Raw genomic sequence first — 11,571 nt, 5'->3', positions numbered from 1 at the left:
GAGAAAGATATTTTTTTTTAAATTGAGGGGAATTGTGAATATTTTTAAAAAATATTGTAAACAAACATTTTTTGCGCATTTAAAGAAAATCGTTTATGTCTTATCTTCGGGCATGTTTGAGATATACGTTGCTCGTTAAGACGTTAAATTATCTTGCCTTTTAATGGCAGTAACGCACAGTCCTCACAATCGATTGTGATTGATCCAGAATCATGAGAGTGTTAGAAAATAATACGAATATATAAACGAACCGCAATCAGTTTTTGACTGGCTATCAGATAGTACAATCGATATTTCATTTAACGCACTCATACCACCGAATCAGCGCCAAATTCTTGTTTTGTTGGATTCATTTCACGCTTGTGCGAACGAGAGACTGGAAGATCGAACTTAATTATACAAACATACGCCGGATAATTCAGCTTCTCTACGTTGTTACATGAACGATGCGACTGCAAGCGTACGATCATGGTGACCCGATGACGATGGTTGCGCCGACCGGTTTGGCTACGAGAAACGAGATCGTGGGTATGGAGCGTCAATCACTGCGTTTGATATCATCATTGCCGGCGGCGACCTAGGCGCTAGCTGGCTCATAGATTACAATGCGCCGCACATATTGTACCGCCGATAGAGAACCGGAGAGAGGTCCATAGCGCGATGTTGCGTGTAGACTGTAGCGCGGGGCGACTGACCGGAATTGGATGAGAAAGGGGCAAAGAGGGATGTCTGTTCTCTGTGCGCATATTGTGCACGACACTAATAACGTGCGCCTCGTAGTGTCGCATGACGTATACATAGCTGACAGGAAAGTTTTAGTTATTATCAGAAGGTAGCCCGATGCCTCAGCTCGGCATGACTCGAGCATGTTTCTCGATTGTCAGAGTATTGATCGACAAATTATGTTGTACATCCAAGAATGACGATAGCGGAATAAATAAAAAAAAATGATAGAAGAAAAAGATCGATGAAACTGTATTTCCAAGCAAATCCAAGCAAATTATATTACACGTGCTCGCAAGCCTTTCATGCGTGCATGGCGAGCGCGATCATTTAACGGACGATTACCTACAGCCTCGTCATTGCGATACTCATTTGCAAGGCTCTTGATGAATCCTATCATGAGTCAAGCTCAAGTCCGATTATATTTCTCCTAATTCCAATTACTGTGTTATCTCTCATCTAACCGTTACAGCGTACCTCACAGAATTTTACGGAAAATTCAAAAACTATTCGTATATATGTATATATAAAATTTAATTCCTAACTCAATATTTTTCAAATACGTACATAAAAAGATCATTTATTCAAAATATCACAATTTCAACAAATTTTGACATATACGAATGGCTTAAGGAGAATACGAATAAAAACTTCTGTTAAAAAATTATTCAATTTAAGATTTAATTTACGTTTGATTTTAAATTATTTCATTATTATTGGATTTTAGAATTTTGTATTTTTTGTGAGTTAATTTTTTTTTATTTATGTTATATAAAAATTGTTATTTCACTATTTTTTAGTTTTTTTGTTTTATTCTTTCTAATTTTACGAAACGCTTTGTTCTCAATAAGTGATCATTATCATACTTATCATCTTTGTTATCATCAATATTAATAAATTTTTTAATATTTTAATTTCCGCCAAACAAATTTTCGAGAAAATTAGTTCGCAAAACTTTAACGATATATGTAATCCTTCTTTGCTTTTCGTACGAACTAAAATGGTATTTATCTATGAAGAATTCGTAATGTCAGCACATAGCATCGTCCCATGGGAAAGATAGATTCCAACAACAATATAACTTCTCCGTTAGTCTATCCATCCGCTTTGAGAAACGAGCTTCCCCATCACGCGAGTAATTACGAATAACCAGTCTGGTCGTAGCAACAGCGGGACTTGAGGGTGGTATGAGTGAGTGATAAATCGAGCTTGACGGAGAGAGCGGTGTCATACGTTGCGCACTAGAGCGTTTGCTAGCTGCGTATGTGTTGCGTAGACGTATGATACATTTATACGGACCGGAAGCGCTCGACCTGAACATAGTCGTCGTCGAAAGGTTATCGTTAGTCGCATGAGCTGACTGGCGCATTTAACGCGACGAAATGCCGACGCAACGATCGGTAGAGTTTAACTCCAACTACGAATGTGCTGCGCTCGATAGCATTGTTGTAACGATCTGTTAGAGCTTTTAGTCAATTTTAGTGCATCGTTAAAAGATATAGACGACACGCTGTGACTGGTCATCACCAATATGTGATACTGTTCTATGTGACCATAACACACGCGACGATACGCCGGATAGTTTTCTGCACGATGTAGTTTTTTTTTTCAATTGATTTTGTAAGTCAAGTTTTAATCGCTTCGAGTTAAAGCTTGAAGTTCAAAACGATTCTCTCTTGCTGCAGCTATTCTTTCTTGTTGCAGAGTGTACTGGTCTTGGGCGTTAGTCATCTCTTAAATCATTTCAAGCTGTACACTTTTTGCACAGCCATAGAAACTTTGGCTGTATCGAGGATGTATAAAAGATGTTACAAGTACCATCCCCCGTCTTTTCATACGAAGCGCGAGTCTTCCACTTTCTGATTCTATTCTTCCAAGAATTCAATCGGATCAAAGATATTTCTTGACGACTTCTGATTTCGTCTCGGTTTTGATCTTTGATGTTTATCTCAAGTTCGATAAAATTTTATTTTATGAATATTGCCCTGGACAATTAAGACTACGTATGTGCAATTTTTGTTTACTTATATTACTTTAAAATAATAAATTAATAATAAATTGATAAATCATCACGTACGAAGAAGATATCATCATTTCAACATTTGGCTCATCTAATATGCCAAGCAATTGACATGATAAAAAAAATTGTGCTACACAAGTGCGCAAGTAATTATTTCAGTACATTACATTATACATTTTTATGCCATACGTATTTTTACACATATAAAATGCTTTGCAGCTTACTTCACTCACTAATTATTCAGTAATAGTAATAATATTCAAAATTTATATATTTTGTTGTATATTTACCTCAAAATAAGTGAAAGAAACATATTAAATTTTTGTTTTGAAAACATTAATAATTATGCTAAGAAAACAAACATTAATTAATATTATTTGTTTTGGCAAATTGCTTATTAGATTGCTTATTAGATTATAAAATCACGACTTTTTACAAACTATTAAATTCAAATAATAATTTAAATATCAGATTTCATTATTTAACAGATCCATTTATAGAATATATGAATTTTGCAATATATTTTTGCAGTATATTAAATTTTAGAAGAGAACTTACATTTCACATCTATTTTAAGATCAAATAATTTTTATTTGATATTTTGTATTTTAAAGACAGAAATAAAAGAAATACTACAATTCGTAGTTCGATAATTGTAAAGTACTAAAAATATATATTATAAATAGAAGTGTATGAGAACAATTCTCTTATTTGCTTTATCTAAGATATTAAATGCAAGAAAGATTCGATATTCGTTCAATAAATCCGATAACTTCTAAATGGATGAAAAATGGCTCGTTCAATTGATCAAAAGTTTAAAAATAACTCTTATTTCTTCTAGATTTTATAATTTTGTAACTTTCATTAATTCTATTCTATTGTATGATTATCTACATTTATTATGACAAACCAACAAACCAATAATTTTTTATTATTTTTTTGTGCAAATCTTGTTTAAGGAAATGTAATTTGTTAAAAACAACTAGAGTTTTTCGTCCATTATTCCTGTATAACAAAATTATACAGGAAGGTTACTAATATTGTCATACTATTTTATTTCTACAACTTAATGTATATAAAAATTTCTAAAATTCTTTCACTTTGACGTAAAACATTCTTTGTTGATTTATCTGCATACTTTATGCCTCGTTTTATACTGTTTTGTAAAACACAAACATGTAACGCGATAGTTTTTTTGAAGGTTTTTCCTGTAAATTCAGAGCAAGCACTTTTATTTTTAAATAAAATTTTTATAAAGAAATTATATAGAAAAATACAAATATTATTTTAGGATACTACAAATTGTTTAATTTTTGCTAAATCGAAAATTGAAAACTGATGATTAGATTCAAAAGAGAACACATTTGTAAACATTAAAAAATAAGATATTTTCAAATGTTTACATAAATGCAATGAAGATTTTAAGAAAAAGTAGCATTTGTGCCATACATTTAATAAAATTTATTAATTGAATACATTTAATAAAGTTTATTAATGTTAATTAAATGTTTAGTTTGCAAAAAGTAAGTGAATGTCTCTTCAAAAGGCTTATATCGACGACTTTCTTCTGATACTTTATCTTGCTTTTAAATTTGTATTTAAAAAATAGAATTATTCTTCGCAAGTAAAGATTTGGATTTGAAAGAGCTCCTGTACGAATAAAAATAAGCCAATCTCGTTTACCAAATCTATTCGTGGTATTCGAATCGCTTGACCATCAGTAAAGTCGGCAAAATCACATTTGTGGAAACGAACATCCGTACGATTCATTTTATTCACACGTGATATGCGAGCGGACGGAAGTTCCGTTCGCGAGTTCGTCGTTGGACCGTAGAGGACACGAATGGTACATACCGCAATGGTACGCTAACTGTGTATCTGCCAAGCGTGCCGAGCAGCCCGTATCAACTGCATTCGCGATTCAAACGCGGGGCGCCACGCGTGTCCAGATAATTTGTCACCACCACCACTGTCGCCATCGCCATCGTCATTGCCGTCCCTACTGCTACCGTTGCCGTTGCTGCTAACCCCGCGGCGATACGACGGTAGTGATACCGGTAGCCATTCGCCTGATGAGCTTAGATTAATTACCCTTGTCTGGAATGCGCGCATGGTCAGGTGTTATAGCTTACGCTCGCTAAATCATCGACTCGACGATTTTCGAAAGCTTCATTACGAGGAAAGAGAAAAGATAAGATATCGTACCATATTCAAGATATTATTGATTGTAATAATGTAGAAAAAGTTACGATTTTATTATATATCATTTATCTTTCTATAAACATTTTTTTACTAAAATTTGTATCGATAACATAAAAGAATTTAATCTTACTGACGTGATTATTTAAAAAATTTTGTATAAATATTTAAAAAAGAATAAGTTAGAATTAAATATTGCTTGAAGGGATTGCAAAAAGGGTATGCAAAACTCAAAGCGTTTCCATTAATGAAATCTCAAAAATCAAGTTAGAAATGTTACTCTTCTTTTTTTCTTTCTTTTCTTTTTTCTGTCCCTTTCTTTCTTTCTATTTTTTCTCAATCCCTGTCACTAGTTAAACACCATCTAATTAAATTCTTTTAAATGGTCTAATTCCATAAAACTGTTCAAATAAATACACCATGGGCGGTTACACATTGCGCACCTATCTCTTTTCTCGACGTCCTGTTTCATCCATCGTCAATTGCCCATGCTGCTGGTGGACACGGAAATTGCCCGATCTAATTTCCTCTCAAACGTGCTTCCACCTTCTAAAGCTTTTCAACGTGCCGCGGTACGAAACGATTTTCCGTTGGGCCGATAAATAAAGACCGATTCGATGAGCGCTTGCTAACTATCACGTTAAATGGTTGCCGAAACGCACTTCAGCGAACGATACACTTTAACAGTACTATGTTTTGTTGATTTTGCATTGAGTTAAAAATTGTGACATTTTAATTACAATTTTACAGCATTTTTAACAGCCGTTAAACATTGACACACGATCACTTTTTTTATTATCAATAACGAAACGAGAATAAATAGTTTTAAATTAAAAAAAGATAAATTAGGAATTTCATAAGATGAAAAATGGACTATATTTATAGAATAACTATACCTATCAGATAAAACTCCTTTTATCATTGAATTTTTTTTGCAGATTCTCTCATTATACAATAGTATTCTAAGCATGCTGATTATCAATATAATACAGTTGATTTGTTGTATCATTATTTTTATAGATATTTGTGCTAATTGCACGATATAACATATTATATCATTTAACTGAATTTGATACATATGTCAGTTATTATGAATTATTACCATGAAAACTTTTTATGTGTCTTTCGCTTCTGAAACAATAGCGCAAAACTTTCGCTGAGAATTCGAAGTCAAAGTTTCATTGCAAGAACCGAGATCGAAGAAGCATCTCAGTTTCACTTCATTATTAACTTCACTCGGAGCAAAGTGACTAAACTTTATTGATCTTCGAAAGGTGTATCCGATACTTTTATTTTTTCTAATACCGTTTTGTAAAGTTATAAAAAGGATTAAGTTTATTTCATAAAAATTATAGTTCATCAAATGTTATTATACAATATTAATATTTTATATACAGTGGAAAATCAGAAAAAAAGTTTTTTATGCAAGGTGAAATTAAAAATTTGCGACTTTTTGATCTACTAGTTCTTTGTCTATTCTTGGACACATGCTCTAGGTGATCGATCGAGTTTAAACTCGATACCTATGAGTACTCATCCAAATGTACGCCCGCACGTCTACAAGATTAACTTGCTTTCAGACACCATCAAATATTTATCGACTGGTTTTCCGAAGCACGGTATGGTGCAGTGAGTTCGTCATCCGCCTTGTCGTGCTTTACTCTTGACAGTCGAGACTTTGTTTTTGCAGCCGTTATCGTCCCGTTTTTTTTATTCTAAACTTGGCGTCGGTATGGCACCAAGTGAGAGGATCTGCTTCGTGGTTTCGTGGTGGTTTGCAACTTCGGAATGATGCATGACCGACTATTGGGAGAATGCAAATTGAAAACCAATATCCCTCAAACTACGAGGTATGAAGGCGTGTGGTACAAGCGTCGACAGTTGAACGGCAAGAACTTTCGAGACAGAAGAAGAACTCTCCATGTACTTCTGCGTGTTCCCCTCGTCGAAAAGAATCTCTTGCGTCTACTCTTGCTTTCTCGCGTTTCATTTTTTTAGAGAAGACATTAACACTAAAAAATAAACTCGATTGTTTTTTATTTGAATCATACTAATCAATTGAATTTATTAATTATTTGAACATAATTACGACTTGAAGAATGTTTGCTTATGTTTTTCAAAAAGAATAATATATTGAGAGATTACTTTACATCACATATATCTAACTTTTATCGTTAAGAGTTAAGAGAAAAGGAAACAAGCCATTTTCTATTGAGCACGTTCAGAGCTCCATTTTTCTTGGGCAATCAATTAAAGGTTAATTCCTACTCGATCTTTTTCACAAAATTCTTTTTTTGTAGCTAAAAAAATCTCTTTATTATGTCTTCAATTGTTTTAATCTTTTTTATCTTGAAACTAAATAATTTTTTCACAAAATATTTTTTATGCACACTATCTACTTGTAACATTTAACTTTTTTCTAGGAAGATTATGTATTCACGAAGTTGTTTTGTTTGTAATTTTATTACGTGCCGCAGAAACGTAATCAAAGTATAAAGAGTCATCGATAGTTGAAACGAAAAGTTTTGAATCAAAAGCGAATTCGATTTGCTCTCAGTACCTAGAAAAACTCTTTCTTTTTAGTTCTTTCCTTTCGTTATTTCTCTTTCCCGTCATGTTTCTTCATATTCCTAGCTCGATCACGATTCTTCTTGTTTCATCATTACTACGAAAGAATATAAGTCGAATGTAGATCAATTCGTAAAGAACAAATTTAATTAGAGAAAATATGTTATATTTTTTTCTCGCTGATGTAACAAACTAACTATTATGCATGAAATTATTAAATTAGGAAAACGATGTAATTAGTTGATTTATGACTAGTAATATATTTTACCTTAACATTATTATGATATGTTAATAAACACAGAAAATATTAATTTATACATCATTTATATATCAAATAACCGTTCTAACATATGAATTTGTTGTTGACATGCTAATTATACGAGAGCGTAATATGTTAAACAATTAATCGATTTTTTTTCTAAGTGCAATAATAAAAATTATTTTTATTATTATTTTACAAAAATACTTGTAACGTTTATTTTGTTGATCGTTATTTTGTTATAATAACGCTTTGGTAATGATATTGTGAATTTTTTATGACGATAATGCTAACATCGGAGTTAGAAAAGTCAATCATTACTTTAACAAGTAACGAATCTAAAAAGTAACGCGTTACAAATTAGGAGTTATTTTTTTCAGTAATGATTTTTTTAATCCATTACATGTAACGATTGATTTTTCTAACTCTGATGTTAGCATTATCGTCATAAAAAATACACATTATCATTGTTATTATAACAAATTATTATTAACAAGGTAACAATCAACAAAGAAACAGCGTTACTTGTAATTGTTAATAATAATTTATAAGTTACTCAACCCTGCATAATATAACTTTTATATTATTATTTTATATTATATTATATATAACTTTTATATTACTTTTATATTAACTGATGAAATACATACATTTCGTAATATGAATCATAGATTTACCTTGAATATTAGATTCAAAATGTAAGTAGCGATAATGTACATATATGAAATGAAAATGATCTAGAACTAATTAGATAAAAAATTTAGGAATGTTAACGACTTTGAGACTAATTTGATAATTATTTCTTCTAGTTCCTGACTTTTAACGAAATTATATTCTCGAATTTATTAATCACAATTATTTCAAAGTTTCTCTTTTTCTCTATAATTTATGTTGTATGACATATTTTTGGGCGCTGAACAAATGATATAATTCATTTTACGAGGTTTTTATCGATCATCCCGCTTTACAAATTTCTTTTTCGTAGTTGCACCATTTAGAAAGTTTATAATTGGTAAAATAATACTCTTGTAATTTTTGTAAAAATAAAATATTTTACAAAAATATCTTTTTATATTCTCTTTTAATAAATTTTTGTAACTCGAATATATATTTATATGCACAAAAAGCTATTGCCCCATATAAAAACAGATTTTTTTCAATGTTTTTTTTAAATGTTGCATGCAGCGTATGGATTATTTAAACAAATATTATTTTAATAGTGATTACTAAACTTTTCTTCGATAGAGTTCTATCAGCGTCAGATTCTATATATAGTGGTAGTCGTATTATGAAATACGAATAATTGATTGCGAATTATAAATAATACCTTTTGATTGATCTTTTCTAAGCGAAAAAACTAAAGAAGCAATGTAATAGCATTATAATCAAGTATAAGAGGGTTTTGGCAAGAATACCCTTCGTTGTTGCAGTTGTTTATCTCTTATCTCCTTTAACTTATCCCGAGTGTGCCATCTTTCCATACATTAAAATAATCGACTCAAGTTTCGCAACAGTTTGTGCCATTTCGAGAATTTCAAGAAATTCGAGTTCCCTTGTTCCTTACTTTCTTTATCATATCCTTTATGCTTTGTGCTATTTTCTTTGTCGTTTGTACAATTATTTTATACAATTATTACGCTTCGTTAAAAGTTGAATAAGTTTAGAAAAAATATAATACATGTAAAAAACAATGATAGAGTGAAAAACATTTTTATATAAATTAAAAATGAGAGAATATTCATTTTGCAACAAAAAATATTGTCTTTCCAATGTTTTTTTTATTACGGATAAAGTATGCAAGTCAAAAGAATTCCATTTTGATTCAACTTTTAATCGAACCTTCCAAAGACAAGCACAGAAATTCTAGCAAAGCTCTTCTAACCATGAACTTAATGTATTTCAATTAAATATTAAAAGATATTCGAAATAGAATAATTTCGGCATTTAATTTTTGATCCTTGTTTCTTAAATCGATTACACAGAATGAGGAGAACTATACGATAACGATCAAGACTCAAGAGATCGAAAATAATACTGCTCGTCAATGAAAAAAATTTTAGTTTTATATTTTGCTAATGTATTTTCAGTAGTATTTTTGTGTGATGCGATAAATGAATAGAGATCTTCAGACTACAATTTAATATTACTTTTATCTAATTTACTCAGTATTTTTTTTATTTTTTTACAAATTTTATAGATATTATTTATACAAAAAGGCTATTAGGTAAATATTGTTATTAGATAAATGTTATCGATTAAAATGTGTAAAAATAATATGATTAAACTATGATTGTAAATTAATACAAACAGTATTTTAGCGAAAAGATTTATGTGGTTATTCGCTAGTTTCCACTTTGTTTCGCTATCTCGGTGCATTGGACGTGACGGTGAATCTAGACACAAAATTGCTCCGTTGCACTTTCGGAGGTTCACATTGAGCTTCAGAAATAATTTCATGCCAAAATACGAGTAACTTCTCCCGTTTTGCTGGCGTTTCGTACAAGTTTTGCAACTGTTCGCTGCGATGTGCAGTGGATATTCCATGGTCTCGTACATAGTAGTTATGATAGAAATTAATCCAGACTAGCCAGGTTGTGTATGAATACGAAAACATATTTACCATAGATAAATATTATATCTGTCTAATGTACGCTAATAGATATTAAGTAGTCATGCATGGTATACTTATATAATAAAAAAATGGTATTTGTAAAAATCAGAAAAATTGAAAGGATAAAAAAATAACTGTAAGGTCAACATTTATGTAATAATTGTGTTATATGTAATATATATAAAATTTATTTTCTATAAAATAACATTCTATAAAATAACAATTATTTGATTGCGATAAAATTTAAAAATTATTTAAGATTTCTTAACTGTGTGTGTGTGTATGCGTGTGTGTGGGGGAGGAGGCGGGCGGGCGCATATATATAGCTAATTATGTATATGTATATGTGTGTGTGTGTGTGTGTGTGTGTGTGCGTGTGTGTGTGTGTGTGTGTGTGTTTTTATTTTGAACACATTTATGTTAATATAATCGTGAATTATTGATTTAGTAATTGTCTGGGGGCATATACATAAGTATGTATATCAAAAAAACTTGGACAAGTTTTGAAAGTATATATTTCTTTTTTGAAAAGAAGAAGACCTCTGGGATACATGAAGGAGGCGAATGTAAAGTTTGGCAACAAATAGTCTCACAGAATTTTCAAATGCTCAATCTGATCTCAAGGGACAACAATCTCATCTCAGAGGTGCGAGTAACTTTGTCCATTTTGTCACCAGTTGGTGGAAGTTCCGTCAGAATTTCTGGGAACAGAATGACTATCAATTCCTTTCTCCCGCATCGACGAACCGCTGATAATCTTGCAATTTTCAAAAGCTCACGAAAAATTTTTATTATTTTGAATTTAAACTTTTATTTGTTCATGATAAATGGATAAAAATGAAGGTTATCATACACATAAAAAAGAGTAGATAAACCAAACAACTATATTGATAATATAAATATAGCTATATTGATAATATTAATCAAATTAATTCTAAAGTGATCAAATGAAATACAGGTCTGTTTTTCTGTGCTGTTTTTATTTTTTGCTTAAAAACATTGGATATTTTTATATATAATAGAATTTTTTGAAGTACTTTTTATATTTACTTAAAATACTAAATAAGTGAAAAGATTATTTACATTATACATTTATTTATATACATTAGAAAATTATTTACTTAGATGAACCAAGTCATTTAATTTATATTTGTAAGACTCTAATTAGAAATTTTTTGTTTTATATATATT

At 30.7% G+C, this 11,571-nt stretch overlaps 1 protein-coding gene across 1 annotated transcript in view; it reads left to right on the top strand.

Annotated features, from left to right (window-relative positions):
• The window catches only part of LOC108687463, an 87,322-nt gene extending 86,801 nt beyond the window's left edge, over positions 1-521 (top strand). The window contains exon 5 of the mRNA XM_018193229.1: positions 460-521. Coding sequence (XP_018048718.1) covers positions 460-483 — 24 coding nt within the window. The 3' untranslated portion in view covers positions 484-521. The remainder of the gene's footprint in view (positions 1-459) is intronic.
• The last annotated feature ends 11,050 nt before the right edge of the window (positions 522-11,571 follow it).

The sequence above is a fragment of the Atta colombica genome, unplaced genomic scaffold (assembly GCF_001594045.1).
Source record: "Atta colombica isolate Treedump-2 unplaced genomic scaffold, Acol1.0 scaffold207, whole genome shotgun sequence".
Taxonomy (NCBI): domain Eukaryota; kingdom Metazoa; phylum Arthropoda; class Insecta; order Hymenoptera; family Formicidae; genus Atta; species Atta colombica.
Note: the sequence above shows the minus strand (reverse complement) of the source record. Positions and strands in the feature narration are given on the sequence as shown.